General features: G+C 44.2%; 1 protein-coding gene across 1 annotated transcript; it reads left to right on the top strand.

Moving 5' to 3' along the window:
- Positions 1–11: 11 nt before the first annotated feature.
- LOC109895179 (protein C9orf135) lies at positions 12–11089 on the top strand. Its single transcript, XM_020488832.2, has 6 exons — positions 12–415; positions 511–622; positions 855–988; positions 3975–4046; positions 9555–9615; positions 10712–11089. Exons 1-6 carry the CDS (start codon positions 366–368, stop codon positions 10895–10897), a joined length of 615 nt encoding a protein of 204 aa, XP_020344421.1. The 5' UTR covers positions 12–365; the 3' UTR covers positions 10898–11089.
- Positions 11090–20120: the final 9031 nt, after the last annotated feature.

Raw genomic sequence — 20120 nt, 5'->3', positions numbered from 1 at the left:
GGCAAAGTGCGCATGTGTAAAACAGGTTTCACCATGGTAACATTGTTGCAACATTTGTGAAAAAAATTGAAACGCCACTCCGCCTACAATGTTTTTACAGTCCACAGTAATTAATTAATTAATTAGTTAATTTCATACAATTTGCGGGACTATGCTACACTCTTCCATCGATCGAATGTTTTACTGCTGTGGAATGTTACTCACGTTCTAATCTAACTGTCCCGTTCTATGACGTCACAGTAATTGGAATGGAATTTGGAAGCCTCTTAATTTTGTTCGCTGAGAATCCTGAGTGCAAAAGGCTTCATTCAGTTCAGTGGAAGTTTTATTGGTGAATCACGGTTCAGTCTTCAAACTCAGTCACCATGTCTGATACCAAGATGTATTACAGCAGACCAACTCTTATTTCCAATTGGTAAGTAGACTAGCCAACTATTCATTCTAAAATATCTCTCAACATCACAGCTATCTGCAGATCACATGAATGATGTACATATTATTTCCATCTAGGCATAAAAACAGAGAGGCAGAACCCAAAGACTATGACTTCACTCTGTGTCCAGATGGAAAGAAGAAACTCAGTAAATCTACCTACAAACACTTTGGAACCTACATGGATGCTGTGAGCAATACCTCTCCTTTGTGAAGCAATAGAAGATTATATATCAAGGCTTTTTATTTGATCTTGGTTGTTCATGTATCAGTTGGCCTTTAAAACATTTTTTTTTGTTGTTGTTGTTGTTGTTGCTGCTGTAACACAATCTCTTTACCGAAGTTCCCTTTGGGGGAAAAAAAACAATATATTCTAATAGTTCTATTCTATGCTATTCTATTCTATTCTGTTTAACCTCCAGGATTGGAGCACAAGCACAGAAACACAAATGTCACAGTATCTACTGAAGAGAGATTATGAGCCCAAGAAGATGCTCAAGTCTATGGTAGAGGCTGACCACTTCCAGTCTGCAGACTTTGACAAACGTACCGTCAGGTAGGCTGTAACTGTAGAACTGTAGCATGGTGCCGTCAGGTACAGTAGCTGGCTATAGGAGGACTATAGCATGGTGCCGTCAGGTACAGTAGCTGGCTATAGGAGGACTGTAGCATAGTGCCGTCAGGTACAGTAGCTGGCTATAGGAGGACTATAGCATGGTGCCGTCAGGTACAGTAGCTGGCTATAGGAGGACTGTAGCATAGTGCCGTCAGGTACAGTAGCTGGCTATAGGAGGACTATAGCATGGTGCCGTCAGGTACAGTAGCTGGCTATAGGAGGACTGTAGCATAGTACCGTCAGGTACAGTAGCTGGCTATAGGAGGACTATAGCATGGTGCCGTCAGGTAGGCTGTAACTGCAGAACTGTAGCATTGTGCCATCAGGTACAGTAGCTGGCTATAGGAGGACTGTAGCATAGTGCCGTCAGGTACAGTAGCTGGCAATAGGAAGACTGTAGCATAGTGCCGTCAGGTACAGTAGCTGGCAATAGGAGGACTGTAGCATAGTGCCGTGTCAGGTACAGTAGCTGGCTATAGGAGGACTGTAGCATAGTGCCGTCAGGTACAGTAGCTGGCTATAGGAGGACTATAGCATGGTGCCGTCAGGTAGGCTGTAACTGTAGAACTGTAGCATGGTGCCATCAGGTACAGTAGCTGGCTATAGGAGGACTATAGCATGGTACCGTCAGGTACAGTAGCTGGCTATAGGAGGACTATAGCATGGTGCCGTCAGGTACAGTAGCTGGCTATAGGAGGACTATAGCATGGTGCCGTCAGGTACAGTAGCTGGCTATAGGAGAACTGTAGCATAGTGCTGTCAGGTACAGTAGCTGGCTATAGGAGGACTGTAGCATAGTGCCGTCAGGTACAGTAGCTGGCTATAGGAGGACTGTAGCATAGTGCCGTCAGGTACAGTAGCTGGCAATAGGAAGACTGTAGCATAGTGCCGTCAGGTACAGTAGCTGGCAATAGGAGGACTGTAGCATAGTGCCGTCAGGTACAGTAGCTGGCTATAGGAGGACTGTAGCATAGTGCCGTCAGGTACAGTAGCTGGCTATAGGAGGACTGTAGCATAGTACCGTCAGGTACAGTAGCTGGCTATAGGAGGACTGTAGCATAGTGCCGTCAGGTACAGTAGCTGGCTATAGGAGGACTGTAGCATAGTGCCGTCAGGTACAGTAGCTGGCAATAGGAGGACTGTAGCATAGTGCCGTCAGGTACAGTAGCTGGCTATAGGAGGACTGTAGCATAGTGCCGTCAGGTACAGTAGCTGGCTATAGGAGGACTGTAGCATAGTACCGTCAGGTACAGTAGCTGGCTATAGGAGGACTGTAGCATAGTGCCGTCAGGTACAGTAGCTGGCTATAGGAGGACTGTAGCATAGTGCCGTCAGGTACAGTAGCTGGCAATAGGAGGACTGTAGCATAGTGCCGTCAGGTACAGTAGCTGGCTATAGGAGGACTGTAGCATAGTACCGTCAGGTACAGTAGCTGGCTATAGGAGGACTGTAGCATAGTGCCGTCAGGTACAGTAGCTGGCTATAGGAGGACTGTAGCATAGTGCCGTCAGGTACAGTAGCTGGCAATAGGAGGACTGTAGCATAGTGCCGTCAGGTACAGTAGCTGGCTATAGGAGGACTGTAGCATAGTGCCATCAGGTACAGTAGCTGGCTATAGGAGGACTGTAGCATAGTGCCATCAGGTACAGTAGCTGGCTATAGGAGGACTGTAGCATAGTGCCATCAGGTACAGTAGCTGGCTATAGGAGGACTGTAGCATAGTGCCATCAGGTACAGTAGCTGGCTATAGGAGGACTGTAGCATAGTGCCATCAGGTACAGTAGCTGGCTATAGGAGGACTGTAGCATAGTGCCATCAGGTACAGTAGCTGGCTATAGGAGGACTGTAGCATAGTGCCATCAGGTACAGTAGCTGGCTATAGGAGGACTGTAGCATAGTGCCGTCAGGTACAGTAGCTGGCTATAGGAGGACTGTAGCATAGTGCCATCAGGTACAGTAGCTGGCTATAGGAGGACTGTAGCATAGTGCCATCAGGTACAGTAGCTGGCTATAGGAGGACTGTAGCATAGTGCCATCAGGTACAGTAGCTGGCTATAGGAGCACAAAAAACACAAACACTAAAAGCTACATCTACTTTGTCATTCTCACTGACCATTCAGGAGCACATTCTCACTGACCAATTAGGAGCACATTCTCACTGACCAATTAGGAGCACATTCTCACTGACCATTCAGGAGCACATTCTCACTGACCAATTAGGAGCACATTCTCACTGACCATTCAGGAGCACATTCTCACTGACCAATTAGGAGCACATTCTCACTGACCATTCAGGAGCACATTCTCACTGACCATTCAGGAGCACATTCTCACTGACCAATTAGGAGCACATTCTCACTGACCATTTAGGAGCACATTCTCACTGACCATTAGGATTATATTTTCACTGACCAATTAGGAGAACATTCTCACTGACCAATTAGGAGCACATTCTTCTCCTTCATGGGGAAACCCATAGCAAGGTTGCACCTTGTTTTTACACTCACAGACTCTTTATTCAATTTATTTCAAATAATCTTTGTTTCCCGGAGAGTGAACTTCATGTGTTGGGAAGGATTGGTACGTACAAGTACACATAACACTGAGTACACAAATGTAATATACACGTATGCCGTTACAGGCTGTACACCAGTGGAGGCTGCTAAGGGGAGGACGGCTCATAATAATGTCTGGAACGGAGCGAATGGAATGGTATTTGATACCATTCCACCTTTTCCCCTCGAGCCATCACCACGAGCCCGTCCTCCCAAATTAAGGTGCCACCAGCCTCCTGTGCTAGACACATACAGTATATTCTTGATGATGTTGCAGTAGAATGTTGAGATGCTATGTATGCTATGTGCAGAGATTTACAAATGACATTTAGGTGTACACAATGTGTTGATCCAGTGTTGTTTTACTGCAGAGACACAGCAGGACATGTGACTGGTGTGACCAATAGCATCCTGCCACATCATCGCCCCGGGCATGACAAGATGTAAGAGGCTGTTTTTTGTTCTTCTTGCTTCTACACACACTCAGTAACCAGTTTTCTCTTGTACTAGAGGACAGTGAGAACGGTGACCTCACGCTGTGTGAACTGTCGACTCCAAATGGTGTCGCTCCTACTCTCTGCCAAAAGAGGGCGATATGACTGTTTGGTCGTTGAGGCCCCATTCTTCTTGTTGAATAAATCACATTATTTTACAACAACAACAAAAATCTCAAATGTTGATATTGACAAGTTTCAAATATGATAACAGCAGAGAACACAGTGTTGTAAGCAACGTTGCAGAGGTTTTGAACAACCTTTGTTTAGAGGGCAGGAGCAAACACATGACTTTTTGCACCAATGGAATCCCTTTGTTTCCAACTTAAAGCAGTCCAATAGGCCTGTGGTTAACATTCATTTCAAACACAACTGCATAAGACATGGAGAGCGCCTGTGGAAACAGTGATGTATTCCTGATGTCGTCGTCCATCCTTACTGTGTGGGAGGCTAGGGCTACAGCTCACGGCAACATTTGAAGTGTGTCTCAAACACCACTCCGTTTTTAGAAGGCTTGGCAACACTTAACACAACATTCACTTAACAACATTTGAATCATGCCAAGAGACCTTTCATGAACATCTGTCTGTATTTTTTGGTGTAGCCTATAAAATATCTCCCATTCACACACAGTCTGGGCATAGTGGCAATTTTATTTTACCTTTATTTTATTAGGGAGTCATACTGAGACCAATGTCTCTTTTACAGATGAGCCCTGAATTACATAAATGACAGCAAATACACACATCAATATAAATACAAAATGCACGCAGAAATAAAACAATTATACACTCAGTTGTTTATCAAATCAAACTTGATTTAAAGTTAATTTCAAATCAGAATAGACTTTACAGTAGAACAACAAATTGAAGGAGACAAGATGCATTAGTAATGGGCAGCACATGTAACAGATGATAAACACCATGTTGACTAGAGCCTGGGAGTTTGCCTCTGGGGGTCTGCCCAAAGAGAGTTATTCAGCAGTAGATTCTTTCAGGTTGTTGTGAGGGTACCCATAGACCGGGTACCCATAGACCGGGTACCCGTAGACCGAGTACCCGTAGACCGATGCAGACTGCTGAGGGGAGGACAGCTCATAACAACAGCTGGAACAGAGCAAATGAAATGGCATCACACCATGTGTTTGATGTATTTGATACCGTTCCACTGATTCCCTTCCAGCCATGAGCCCGTCCTCCCCAATTAAAGTGCCACCAACCTCCTGTGCTTTAGACCTAATAGGATGTAAATCAAATCATATCAATCAAATGAAATGTTATTGTTCACATACACATGGTTAGCAGATGTTAATGTGAGTGTAGCGAAATACTGGTGCTTCTAGTTCCGACAGTGCAGTAATATCTAACAAGTAATCTAACAATTTCACAACAACTACCTTATACACACAATGTAAGGGGTTGGAATAAGAATGTGTACATATAAATATATGGATGCGCGATGGCCATGCGGCACAGGCAAGATGCAATGGATGGTATAAAATACAGTATAAACATATGAGATGAGTTGTGTAGGATATGTAAACATTATTAAAGTGGCATTATTTAAAGTGACTAGTGATACCATTATTAAATCAATTTATTAAAGTTGCCAGTGATTTTAGTCTATGTTAGTGATGGCTTTTTAACAGTCTGATGGCCTTGAGATAGAAGCTGTTTTTCAGTCTCTCAGTCCCAGCTTTGATGCACCTGTACTGACCTCGCATTCTGGATGATAGCGGGGTGAACAGGCAGTGGCACGGGTGGTTGTTGTCCTTGATTATCTTTTTGGCCTTCCTGTGACATCGGGTGCTGTAGGTATCCTGGAGGGCAGGTAGTTTGCCCCCGGTGATGCCTTGTGCAGACACACTACCCTCTAGAGAGCCTTGCGGTTAAGGGCTTTAGAAGTTTGTGAGTGCTTTTGGTGACAAGCCAAATTTCTTCAGCCTCCTGAGGTTGAAGAGGAGCTGTTGCACCTTCTTCACCACGCTGTCTGTGTGGGTGGACCGTTTCAGTTTGTCTGTGATGTGTACGCCGAGGAACTTAAAACTTTCCACCTTCTCCGCTACTGTCCCGTCGATGTGGATAGGGGGGTGCACCCTCTGCTGTTTCCTGAAGTCCACGATCATCTCCTTTGTTTTGTTGATGTTGAGTGAGAGGTTATTTTCCTGACACCACACGCCGAGGGCCCTCACCTCCTTCCTGTAGGCCGTCTCATAGTTGTTGGTAAACAAGCCTACCACTGTACTGCCGTCTGCAAACTTGATGATTGAGTTGGAGGCGTGCATGGCCTCGAGGTCATGAGTGAACAGGGAGTACAGGAGAGGGTTCAGAACGCTCCCCTGTGGGTCCCCAGTGTTGAGGATCAGCTGGGTGGAGATGTTGTTTCCTACCTTCACCGCCTGGGGGGCGGCCCGCCAGAAAGTCCAGGACCCAGTTGCACAGGGCGGGGTCGAGACCCAGGGTCTCAAGCTTAATGATGAGTTTGGAGGGTACTATGGTGTTTACTGCTGAGCTGTAGTAAATGAACAGACAGCATTCTTACATACAGTTGAAGTCAGAAGTTTACATCCACTTAGGTTGGAGTCATTATAACTCATTTTTCAGCCACTCCACAAATTTCTTGTTAGCAAACTATAGTTTTGGCAAGTCGGTTAGGACATGTACTTTGTGCGTGACACAAGTAATTTTCCCAACAATTGTTTACAGACAGATTATTTCACTTATAATTCACTGTATCACAATTCCAGTGGGTCAGAAGTTTACATACACTAAGTTGACTGTGCCTTTAAACAGCTTGTAAAATTCCAGAAAATAATGTCATGGCTTTAAAAGCTTCTGATAGGCTAATTGACATAATTTGAGTCAATTGGAGGTGTACCTGTGGATGTATTTCAAGGCCTACCTTCAAACTCAGTGCCTCATTGCTTGACATCATGGGAAAATCAAAAGAAATCAGCCAAGACCTCAGAAAAAAACCTCCACAAGTCTGGTTCATTCTTGGGAGCAATTTCCAAACTCCTGACGTTCATCTGTACAAACAATAGTACGCAAGTATAAACACCATGGGACCACGCAGTCGTCATACCGCTCAGGAAGGAGACATGTTCTTTCTCCTAGAGATGAACATACTTTGGTGCAAAAGTGCAAGTCCATCCCAGAACAACAGCAAAGGACCTTGTGAAGATGCTGGAGGAAAGTATCCATATTCACAGTAAAACGAGTCTTATATCGACATAACCTGAAAGGCCGCTCAGCAAGGAAGGAGCCACTGCTCCAAAACTGCCATAAAAAAAGCCAGACTATGGTTTGCAACTGCACATGGGGACAAAGATTGTACTTTTTGGAGAAATGTCCTCTGGTCTGATGAAGCAAAAATAGAACTGTTTGGCCATAATGACCATCGTTATGTTTGGAGGAAAAAGGGGGAGGCTTGCAAGCCGAAGAACACCATCCCAACCGCGAAGCGTGTGAAAGGAAGGAGGCCTACAAACCTGACTCAGTTACACCAGCTCTGTCAAGAGGAATGGGCCAAAATTCACCTAAGTTAAACCCAAGTTAAACAATTTTCAAGGCAATGCTACCAAATACTCAATTAGTATATGTAAACGTCTGACCCACTGGGAATGTGATGAAAAAATGAAAGCTGAAATAAATCATTCTCTCTACTATTATTCTGACATTTCACATTCTTAAAATAAAGTGTTGACCTAAAACAGGACATTTCTACTAGGATTAAATGTCAGGAATTGTGAAAAACTGAGTTTAAATGGTGTATAGTGTATGTAAACTTCCGACTTCAACTGTAGGTATTCCTCTTGTCCAGACGGGATAGGGCAGTGTGGTGGCGATTGCATCGTCTGTGGACCTATTGTGGTGGTAAGCAAATTGGGGTGGGTATAGGGTGTCAGGTAGGGTGGAGGTGATATGGTCCTTGACTAGTCTCTCAAAGCACATCATGATGACAGAAGTGAGTACTACGGGCGATAGTCATTTAGTTCTGTTACCTTAGCTTTCTTGGGAACAGGAACAATGTTGGCCATCTTGAAACATGTGGGGACAGCAGACTGGGATAGGGATTGATTGAATATGTCCGTAAACACACCAGCCAGCTGGTCTGCGCCTGCTCTGAGGACGCGGCTAGGGATGCCGTCTGGGCCGGCAACCTTGTGAGGGTTAACACGTTTAAATGTTTTACTCACGTCGGCCACGTTGAAGGAGAGCCCACAGTCTTTGGTAGCGGGTCGTGTCGATGGCACTGTATTGTCCTAAAAGCGCGCAAAGAAGTTGTTTCATTCGTCTGGGAGCGAGACGATGTCCATGACGGGGCTGGTTTTATTTTTGTAATCCGTAATTGTCTGTAGACTATACTTTGTCTATATACAGACGCTTTGCTTGTTTGATTGCATTGCGGAGGGAATAACTCAACTGTATTCGGTCATGTTTCCAGTTGCCTTGCCATGATTAAATGCGGTGGTTCGTGCTTTCAGTTTTGCGTGAATGCTGCCATCAATCCACAGTTTCTGGTTAGGGAAGGTTTTAATAGTTACAGTGGGTACAACATCTCCAATGCACTTCCCAATAAACATACTCACAGAGTCAGCGTATACGTCAATGTTATTGTCTGAGGTTACCCGGAACATATCCCAGTCCACGTGATCGAAGCAATCTTGAAGCGTGGAATCTGATTGGTCAGACCAGCGTTGAATAGACCTAAGCACGGGCGTGACCTGTTTTAGTTTCTACCTATAGAATGGGAGCAACAAGATGGAGTCATGGTCAGATTTGTCGAAGGGAGGGCGGGGGAGGGCCTTGTATGCATCGCGGAAGTTAGAGTAGCAGTGGTCCAATGTTTTGCCTGTTCTCAAATTCGCTTTGTTAAAATACCCAGCTACAATAAACGCAGCCTTGGGATATATGGTTTTCAGTTTACATAGAGTCCAATGAAGTTCTTTCAGGGCCGTCGAGGTGTCTGCTTGGGGGGGGGGAATATACACGGCTGTGACTATAATCAAAGAAAATTCTCTTGGAAGATAATTCGGTCGGCATTTGTTTGTAAGGAATTCTAGGTCAGGTGAACAAAAAAACTTGAGTTTCTGTATGCTGTTGTGATTACACCATGAGTCGTTAATCATGAGGCATACACCCCCGCCCTTATTCTTACCAGAGAGATGTTTGTTTCTGTCGGCGCGATGCATGAAGAAACCCGGTGGCTGTACCGACTCTGACAACATATCCTGAGCGAGCCATGTTTCCGTGAAACAGAGAATGCTACAATCTCTGATGTCTCTCTGGAAGGCAACTCGTGCCCTAATTTCATCCACCTTGTTGTATAGAGACTGGACTTTGCAGAGTAATATGATCGGAAGCGGTGGACGGTGTGCTCGTGCTGTATGATGTAATGAGTCCTTTCACTCTGCAACTTTCAAACCTGTTTTAAAGTGTCGGTCTCCAATTCCAGGAAGTTGGACTCCACATATGCAGTGGATTACCTGCCCCCATGGGACTCCAGCAAAGAGACGGTGAGATTGAGCGTCAAACATAATCAGTGGACACCCCCCGTTCAAACCTCAAAAACACCTTTTCAAACGGACATCACCATTTCATAGTCTTCTGCTATTATTATTCAATTACTATTCCTTACTTCTTCTCCTCCTGTACATACCGTTTCCTCTCATCTGACACACATCAACCATGTGATGAAATATACATTTTCGTGTACCGTCATGCATAGAATTTTATTAGCCGTTCCAGAAGCACTTGTGATAGGCTGCTCTGTCAGCAGTGGCAGGTTTCTAGTGTCATGTGTTTAATGTGTGGTTTTATTTTTTTCCTCAGTATAACTGTTCCCAGATGTGTAATATAGTGTCTAATGCTCTACAGGAGGACTAGTCTCTAGGATTCTGAGCTCTGGGCTTACCCTGCAGGGAGCTGCATACGTTTCATATTCAACTTTTCATTCCATTATTATTTATTTTTTATTTCTCATTTTCAACAGGAAATAAAAGCAAAGTATGGATTATAGTGCAATAGATTTCCCATGTGGAGAGATTGTTGTGTGGATTTCTGATTCCCCTATTTTGTTTTTTTTAGATGAATACATTTGAGGACATGTGTGTGCTGATTACTGTTATCAATGTCCACCTGTTGCAGAGGTTGGCTACCTGTTCTTAGAAGACTATACTGCTGTTCAAGAATCTTGGCAATACTTTGAAAAGGGACCAAATCTGAAACTGTTATGTTTTAAGCTTTGATAAATGTAACTCCATAGAACCATGTTGAGGCCCACATTATTAAGCTAGTGTGCGATCAAAGCACAACTCTTTGTCTTGAGCAAAGAACTAGTGATATACTCAAACCTTGTCACATTTATACCCAAGGGTTTTACACTGGTGCCTGGCCTAACCCCAGGGTTTTACACTGGTGCCTGGCCTACCCCCAGGGTTTTACACTGGTGACTGGCCTAACCCAAGGGTTTTACACTGGTGCCTGGCCTAACCCCAGGGTTTTACACTGGTGCCTGGCCTAACCCAAGGGTTTTACACTGGTGCCTGGCTTAAAGCCTCAATCCTGTGAAAAAGCAGCATCTACATCCACACATTGTGTCTCCCCCTCCAGAGGACCATGAAGAGCCGAGCAGCAGACAGCATTCCTGACTACAGGAAGCCCAAGTCCCAGTTCACAGACACCGCCGACTACCGTCGCGGGGGCAGGAACACCTGGCAGGATGAGAGCGGGGTCTATGGTACACTGGGGGCCACATCCAGGGCCCAGGCTCAGCCATCCAACCCTATCTGCCCCTAGAACCCTCACCCTCCCTGGGGAACCACCACAGCATGGCCTCCTTAACCTGGTTCTCACTGACCAAGACTATTCTTCTCACTACAGACTTTACTGTAGCAACTTTTTACCTCGGTATTTCTCTTTCTTTCATCTCGAGCTATTGCTGTTTTGTCATTGTTATATGAATAAAGCAAGTATTGCATGTCCAACGTTTATGTTTTCCTACAACAGTGTTTCATAGGAGTGGTGTCAGTGGAAATGGATACACTGCTGTGCTCACTATTGGTGTTGCATCCCTCAGTGTTCAGTCTTTTAGCATCTGGTGTCTCTCTGTGAGGTTTATAATATACATCTCCTGGTGTTTTCCCCTCCCATCTCCCAGGGCTAGGGTTGTCCAGTCATTTATAATGTGTATGTCCCAGGGCTAGGGTCGTCCAGTCATTTATAATGTGTATCTCCCAGGGCTAGGGTTGTCCAGTCATTTATAATGTGTATGTCCCAGGGCTAGGGTCGTCCAGTCATTTATAATGTGTATCTCCCAGGGCTAGGGTTGTCCAGTCATTTATAATGTGTATCTCCCAGGGCTAGGGTCGTCCAGTCATTTATAATGCGTATCTCCCAGGGCTAGGGTCGTCCAGTAATTTATAATGCGTATCTCCCAGGGCTAGGGTCGTCCAGTCATTTATAATGCGTATCACCCAGGGCTAGGGTCGTCCAGTCAATTATAATGTGTATCTCCCAGGGCTAGGGTCGTCCAGTCATTTATAATGTGTATCTCCCAGGGCTAGGGTCGTCCAGTCATTTATAATGTGTATCTCCCAGGGCTAGGGTCATCCAGTCATTTATAATGTGTATCTCCCAGGGCTAGGGTCGTCCAGTCATTTATAATGTGTATCACCCAGGGCTACGGTCGTCCAGTCATTTATAATGCGTATCACCCAGGGCTAGGGTCGTCCAGTCATTTATAATGCGTATCTCCCAGGGCTAGGGTCGTCCAGTCATTTATAATGCGTATCACCCAGGGCTAGGGTTGTCCAGTCATTTATAATGTGTATCACCCAGGGCTAGGGTTGTCCAGTCATTTATAATGTGTATCACCCAGGGCTAGGGTTGTCCAGTCATTTATAATGTGTATCACCCAGGGCTAGGGTTGTCCAGTCATTTATAATGTGTTTCACCAAGGGCTAGGGTCGTCCAGTCATTTATAATGTGTATCTCCTAGGGCTAGGGTTGTCCAGTCATTTATAATGTGTATCTCCTAGGGCTATGGTTGTCTAGTCATTTATAATGTGTATCTCCTAGGGCTAGGGTCGTCCAGTCATTTATAATGTGTATCTCCTAGCGCTATGGTTGTCCAGTCATTTATAATGTGTATCTCCTAGTGCTAGGGTTGTCTAGTCATTTATAATGTGTATCTCCTAGTGCTAGGGTTGTCTAGTCATTTATAATGTGTATCTCCTAGTGCTAGGGTTGTCCAGTCATTTGTAATGTGTATCTCCTAGTGCTATGGTTGTCCAGTCATTTATAATGTGTATCTCCTAGTGCTAGGGTTGTCTAGTCATTTATAATGTGTATCTCCTAGTGCTAGGGTCGTCTAGTCATTTATAATGTGTATCTCCTAGTGCTAGGGTTGTCCAAGTCATTTCTTTCTTTTGTTATTTCTACATCCCATCCTATTACCTCATTGTCCTAAGTTCCTCCAACAAAAGCGTCCGTGTTCGTTTTCTCTCAGCAGGGGCAGAAAAGAACAAACCAATAATTCAACAATAACAGTCCAAGCAGGGTTGAATGCCTCTAGGTGTGACGCTTTCAGACTCCTCTGGGTCTCTCTTCAACTTTTAAAACGTTCTTATTGAATTACACAGGTTGTTAGGCTGAACGTGAGCGAACTACCCTACCTCCCTCCTGGGGTTTGACCTGCACGTGACCTGGAAACAAACCCTCCTGTCGACCCTTAAAGCGCGCGTGTGTGTGTGTGTGTGTGTGTGTGTGTGTGTGCATGCATGGAGTGTGTGGGAGCCTGTTAACACGTCTCTATACACCATGGACATGGCGGTGCTTTGTGTAAATTGTATTTACATGAAATTGTGAACACACCCCCCTCCTCCCCATGGGATCTGAACCATTTCCGTTGGCCTGTAAAGCACATGTGTGTGTGGGTGTCTGCTTACTGTGACCCTACCTAGCCGACACCTTGGACATGAGAGAAAACACAACACATCCTGCCGTGTCTTCTTCTTGTCTTCTTCCAATGTGCAGTCAGTGGAACTGTGCTCATTATACTGTCTCTGTATAATGTCTATACTGTATATCTCTGCTGCTGGGTGAAAAACGACAGTCGGAATTGTTCACGTTAAAATAAAACGTTTTGAGGGAACAAGTCGGTGTGTGGGTCTCCTTTATGCATTTAGAAAAGCAGTGGATGAGTGATAGTGTAACTAGAGAGAGAGAATAAAAAAATATCCTCTGTGTCCAACATAAAACACCAAATCATGCAGAGCAGAATTAGGACGATACCCGCTAATGATCTAAATCCAGAAAAGAGACGTTAAATTCTACAACCACCTAAAAGGAAGCAATTCACAAACCTTCCATAACGAAGCCATCGCCTACAGAGAGATGAACTTGGAGAAGAGTCCCCTAATAAGCAAGCTGGTCCACAATTAGACCCAACCAAATCATGAGAAAACAAAAAGATAATTACTTGACACAGTGGAAAGAATTAACAAAAAAACAGAGCAAACTAGAATGCTATTTGGCCCTAAACAGAGAGTACACAGTGGCAGAATACCGGACCACTGTGACTGACCCAAACTTAAGGAAAGCTTTGACTATGTACAGACTCAGTGAGCATAGCCTTGCTATTGAGAAAGGCCGCCGTAGACAGCCTGTTTTCTCTTGAGAGCCAGGTCTATGTTCACACTGCCATAAAATGAGGTGGAATCTGAGCTGCACTTCCTATCCTGCCAAATGTATGACCATATTAGAGACACAGATTTCCCTCAGATTACACAGACCCACAAATAATTTGAAAACAAATCCAATTTGATAAACTCCCATATCTACTGGGTGAATTACCACAGTGTGCAATCACTGCAGCAAGATTTGTGACCTGTTGTTGGCACAAGACAAAATCAACCTGTGACGAACAAACACCATTGTTATCAGGTTTCAGGTATGACCCAGATGCAGACAGTGTCGAAGAAACAACAGTTTATTTCTAGTACAGGGGCAGGGTCAGGGTCAGGGCAGGCAGAAAGGTCAAAGCCGGGAAGGACTAGAAAACAGGCGCAAGAACAGACAGGCGCAGGGGCACAAAGGTTTCATGAAACAAAATGAACTGGCAACAGTCGAACACGGGTACAAATACACTGGGGATGATGGGGATGATGGGGAAGATGGGGATGATGGGGAAGATGGGGATGATGGGGAAGATGGGGAAGATGGGGATGATGGGGTGATGGGGATGATGGGGAAGATGGGGATGATGGGGAAGATGGGGAAGAAGGGCAACACCTGTAGGGGGGTGGAGACAAGCACAAAGACAGGTGAATCAGATCAGGGTGTGACAATTGTAAATACAACCCATGTTTATTTTCCCTTTTGCACTTTAACTATTTGCACATCGTTACAATACTGGACATAATATGATATTCGAAATGTCTTTATTATTTTGTAAATTTGTGAGTGTATCGTTTACTGTTCATTTTTTATTGTTTATTTCACTTTTGTTTATTATCACCTTCACTTGCTTTGGCAATTGAAACATATGTTTCCCATACCACAGCCTCTTAAATTGAAATTGAATTGATAGAGAGGGAGAGGGAGAGAGAGAGAGAGAGACAGGTAGACAGGCATATCTACAGTATATTGATCTGCTAAACATGTTTTTGGAGTTCTCTACCAACACAACGTTGTCTTTAACTCCTGGGGTGAGTGACATCATGTCCCCATGGTAACTCTTTTTTTTAATGTGAAATAACAGGGCTGTGAATGTGATATAACTGTGGAGAGGGACATCCACAGAACACAAGCCTGAACTTATATCATCACTCCCCTAGAGCTGTGATAAGAGTATTTTGAGGCTTGTGTCTGTTAAACACATCATGAAAAACATAACGGTCAGTTTGGTTGACAGAAACATTCTGTGCTGGATGTGTAATACGTTTGTCTTTACGAGTTACTATGAGAAACGGTTCACTTTGAAGCTGAAGCACTCAGTTGAAAGCTTAATAAGGGCTTCACTATACATGCAGTAATTGAATACATACTGTATTGAACTTCCATGTTGTTAAAAATATTTGTTAGTCTGATGTGATTAATAAGGAGCATCCAGACTTGATGAATTTATGAAATTACTTCTTCCAATTATTGATAAACATGCACCTGTTAAGAAACTGACCGTTAGAACTGTTGAGGCTCCATGGATTGATGAGGAATTGAAAGACTGTCTGGTTGAAAGAGATGGGGGCAACAGGAAGTGGATTGATGAGGAATTGAAAGACTGTCTGGATGAAAGAGATGGGGGCAACAGGAAGTGGATGGATGAGGAATTGAAAGACTGGATGAAAGAGATGGGGGCAACAGGAAGTGGATGGATGAGGAATTGAAAGACTGTCTGGTTGAAAGAGATGGGGGCAACAGGAAGTGGATTGATGAGGAATTGAAAGACTGTCTGGATGAAAGAGATGGGGGCAACAGGAAGTGGATTGATGAGGAATTGAAAGACTGTCTGGATGAAAGAGATGGGGGCAACAGGAAGTGGATTGATGAGGAATTGAAAGACTGTCTGGATGAAAGAGATGGGGGGGCAACAGGAAGTGGATTGATGAGGAATTGAAAGACTGTCTGGATGAAAGAGATGGGGGCAAAAGGAAGTGGCTAAAAAGTCTGGCTGCACATCTGACTGGCTGACTTACTGCAAATTGAGAAATGTTGTGACTAAACTCAACAACAACAAGAAGAATAAACTATATTATGAAGCCAAGATCAATGATATAGAGAAGTAAGGAAGAAAACTTCTGAGTACTTTAAATGATATTATGGGCAGAAAGACAAATGTAACTTTTATTGAATCAGATGCCTTATTCATCACACAACCATTTGATGTTGCCAATTATTTAATTATTTATTTATTATTTATTTATTTATTCATTGGCAAAGTGGGCAAACAGGCAGGAAAACAAGAAAACAGTGAGCCATCGTACTCACGCATTAAAAAAAACGAATAATGAAAGGAAAGCAGTGCAAGTTTGAATTTTGTAAAGTTAGTGTGGGAGAGGTGGAACAATTATTGTTATTGATCAATAATGACAATCCTCCTGGCATTGACAACTTAGATGGAAAACTACTGAGGATGGTAGCTGACTCTATAGCTGTCACTCACTCCTATCTGTCATATAAACTCAGCGAATAAAGAAATGTCCTTTATTTTCAGCAAACTTAACATGTGTAAATATTTGTATGAACATAAGATTCAACAACTGAGACATAAACTGAACAAGTTCCACAGACATGTGACTAAAAGAAAAGGAATAATGTGTCCCTGAATAAAGGGTGAGTCAAAAGTAACAGTCAGTATCTGGTGTGGCCACCAGCTGCATTAAGTACTGCAGTGCATCTCCTCCTCATGGACTGCACCAGATTTGCCAGTTCTTGCTGTGAGATGTTACCCCACTCTTCCACCAAGGCACCTGCAGGTCCCCGGACATTTCTGGGAGGAATGGCCCTAGCCCTCACCCTCTGATCCAACAGGTCCCAGACGTGCTCAATGCGATTGAGATCCGGGCTCTTCGCTGGCCACGGCAGAACACTGACATTCCTGTCTTGCAGGAAATTACGCACAGAACGAGCAGTATGGCTGGTGGCATTGTCATGCTGGAGGGTCATGTCAGGATGAACCTGCAGGAAGAGTACCACATGAGGGAGGAGGATGTCTTCCCTGTAACGCACAGCGTTGAGATTGCCTGCAATGACAACAAGCTCAGTCCGATGATGCTGTGACACACCGCCCCAGACCATGACGGACCCTCCACCTCCAAATTGATCCCGCTCCAGAGTACAGGCCTTGGTGTAACGCTCTTTCCTTCGACGATAAACGCAAATCCGACCATCACCCCCGGTGAGACAAAACCGTGACTTGTCAGTGAAGAACACTTTTTGCCAATCTTGTATGATCCAGCGATGGTGGGTTTGTGCCCATAGGCGATGTTGTTGCCGGTGATGTCTGATGAGGACCTGCCTTACAACAGGCCTACAAGCCTTCAGTCCAGCCTCTCTCAGCCTATTGCAGACAGTCTGAGCACTGATGGAGGGATTGCGCGTTCCTGGTGTAATTCGAGCAATTGTTGCTGCCATCCTGTACCTGTCCCGCAGGTGTGATGTTCGGATGTACCGATCCTGTGCAGACGTTGTTACACGTGGTCTGCCACTGCGAGGACGATCAGCTGTCTGTCCTGTCTCCCTGTAGGTACTGTCTCACAGTACGGACATTGCAATTTATTGCCCTGGCCACATCTGCAGTCCTCATGCCTCCTTGAAGGATGCCTAAGGCATGTTCACTCAGATGAGCAGGGACCCTGGGAATCGTTATTTTGGTGTTTCTCAGAGTCACTAGAAAGGCCTCTTTACTGTCCTGCGTTTTCATAACTGTGACCTTAATTGCCTCTGTTTGTAAGCTGTTAGTGTCTTAACAACCATACACAGATGCATGTTCATTCATTGTTTAAGCATGGGAAACAGTGTTTAAACCCTTTCCAATGAAGATCGGGGAAGTTATTCAGATTTTTACGAATGATCTTTGAAAGACAGGGTCCTGAAAAAGGGACGTTTCTTTTTTTGCTGAGTTTATTTAATCTCAGCCTAGAGGAAAGTCTTTGTCCTCGGGCCTGGAAGGAAGCCAAAGTCATTTGTGTTTTGACCAAATACAACGCAACTCTGTAAACAAATTAACAACAGACTCTCAGCATGCTTATAGAGAAAGGCACTCAACATGTACCCTATTGACACAAATGACTGATGATTGGTTGAAAGAAATGAATAATAAATAGATTGTGGGAGCACTTCCGAGATTACATTTCCGTGAAGCCTTTCATATTATTGACCATAACAGTTAAGAAAATCTGTGTTATGACTTTTCAACCTCTGCCATATCGTGGATTCAGAGCTTTCTAAAAGAACTCAGAGGGTTTTCTTTAAATGGAAGCTTCCGCAAGGCAAATCTCTAGGCCCTCTACTCTTTTCTATGTTTACCAATGACCTGCTGCTGGCATTAAACAAAGCATGTGTGTCAATGTATGTAGGCATCAACAACCAACAACAACCAGCTAACAAAGAGTTGCAGTATGTTTTGGAATGGGTGGCCAGTAATAAACTGGTCCTGAATATCTCTAAAACTAAGAGCATTGTATTTAGTACAAATCATTCCCTAAGTTCTAGAGCTCAGCTGAATCTGGTAATGAAGGGTGTGACTGTTGAACAAGTTGAGGAGACTAAATGACTTGGTGGTACCTTAGATCGTAAACTGTCATGGTCAAAACACCTGTCTATATAAGGTCCAACAGTTGACAGTGCATGTCAGAACAAAAACCAAGCCATGAGGTTGAAGGAATTGTCCGTAGAGCCCCGAGACAGGATTGTGTCGAGGCACAGATCTGGGGAAGGGTACCAAAACATGTCTGTGGTATTGAAGGTCCCCAAGAACACAGTGGCCTCCATCATTCTTAAATGGAAGAACTTTGGAACCACCAAGACTCTTCCTAGAGCTGGCCGTCCGGCCAAACTGAGCAATCGGGAGAGAAGGGCCTTGGTCATGGAGGTGACAAAGAAACCGATGGTCACTCTGACAGAGCTCCAGAGTTCCTTTGGGGAGATGGGAGTATCTTCCAGAAGGACAACCATCTCTGCAGCACTCCACCAATCAGGCCTTTATGGTAGAGTCAGACAGAAGCCACTCCTCAGTAAAAGGCACATGACAGCCCGCTTGGAGTTTGCCAAAAGGCACCTAAAGACTCTCAGACCATGAGAAAAAAGAATCTCTGGTCTGATGAAACCAATATTGAACTATTTGGCCTGAATGCCAAGCGTCACATCTGGAGGAAACCTGGCACCATCCCTACGGTGAAGCATGGTGGAGGCAACATCATGCTGTGGGGATGTTTTTCAGCGGCAGGGACTGGAAGACTAGTCAGGATCGAGGGAAAGATTAACGGAGCAAAGTACTGAGAGATCCTTGATAAAAACCTGCTCTAGAGTGCTCAGGACCTCAGCCTTCCATCAGGACATAAGCACACAGCCAAGACAACACTGGAGTGGCTTCGGGACAAGTCTCTGAATGTCCTTGAGTGTTCTAGCCAGAGGCTCTAGTTTTGTCTTATCTTGATTATTGTCCAGTTGTGTGGTCGAGTCCTGCAAGGAAATACCTAGTTAAACTTCAGCTGGCCCAGAACAGAGCAGCACATCTTGCTCTTGATGTAATCAGAGATCTGATATAAATACTATGCAGGCGAATCTCTCTTGGCTAAGAGTTTAGGAGAGTCTGACTGCATCACTTCTTTTTATAAGAAATATTGATGTGTTGAAAATTCCAAATTGTTTGCATAGTCAATTTACACACAGCTCTGACACACACACTTATCCCACCAGACATGCCACCAGGGGTCTTTTCACATTCCCCAAATCCAGAACAAATTTAAGAAAGAGCACAGTATTATATAGAGCCATGGAACTCCCTTATAATCTCATATTGCTCAAGTGAACGGCAAACCTGGTTTAAAAAACAGATAAAGCAACACCTCATGGCCTCTCCCTTATTTGACCCAGATAGTTTGTGTGTATGCATTGATATGTAGGCTACGTGGGCCTTTTTTAAATGGATGTAGTTCTGTCCTCGAGCTGTTCTTGTCTATTAATGTTCTGTATTATGTTTCATGTTTTCTGTGGACCCCAGGAAGAGTAGCTGCTGCTTTCGCAACAGCTAATGGGGATCCTAATAAAAATACCAAATCTGTGTAGATGAAGGGGAGGAGACAGGTTAAAGAAGGATTTTTAAGCCTTGAGACAATTGAGACATGGATTCTGTATGTGTGTCATTCAGAGGGTGAATAGGCAAAACAAAAGATTTAAGGGAACGGGGGTATTGTAGTAGGTGCCAGGCGTACCGGTTTGTGTCAAGAACTGATGGGTTTTTCACTTTCAACAGTTACCTGTGTGTATCAAGAATGATCCATCACCCAAAGGACATCTA

This window comes from Oncorhynchus kisutch, linkage group LG8 (assembly GCF_002021735.2).
Source record: "Oncorhynchus kisutch isolate 150728-3 linkage group LG8, Okis_V2, whole genome shotgun sequence".
Classification (NCBI taxonomy): domain Eukaryota; kingdom Metazoa; phylum Chordata; class Actinopteri; order Salmoniformes; family Salmonidae; genus Oncorhynchus; species Oncorhynchus kisutch.
Note: the sequence above shows the minus strand (reverse complement) of the source record. Positions and strands in the feature narration are given on the sequence as shown.

What these genes read in the sequence shown, in the direction of transcription:
- LOC109895179 (XM_020488832.2), top strand. Translation starts at nt 366, where the DNA reads ATGTCTGATACCAAGATGTATTACAGCAGACCAACTCTTATTTCCAAT. An exon ending in TTTGACAAACGTACCGTCAG is followed by an intron (nt 989 to 3,974) that starts GTAGGCTGTAAC and finishes GTTTTACTGCAG; the next exon opens with AGACACAGCAGGACATGTGA. An exon ending in GGGACTCCAGCAAAGAGACG is followed by an intron (nt 9,616 to 10,711) that starts GTGAGATTGAGC and finishes CTCCCCCTCCAG; the next exon opens with AGGACCATGAAGAGCCGAGC.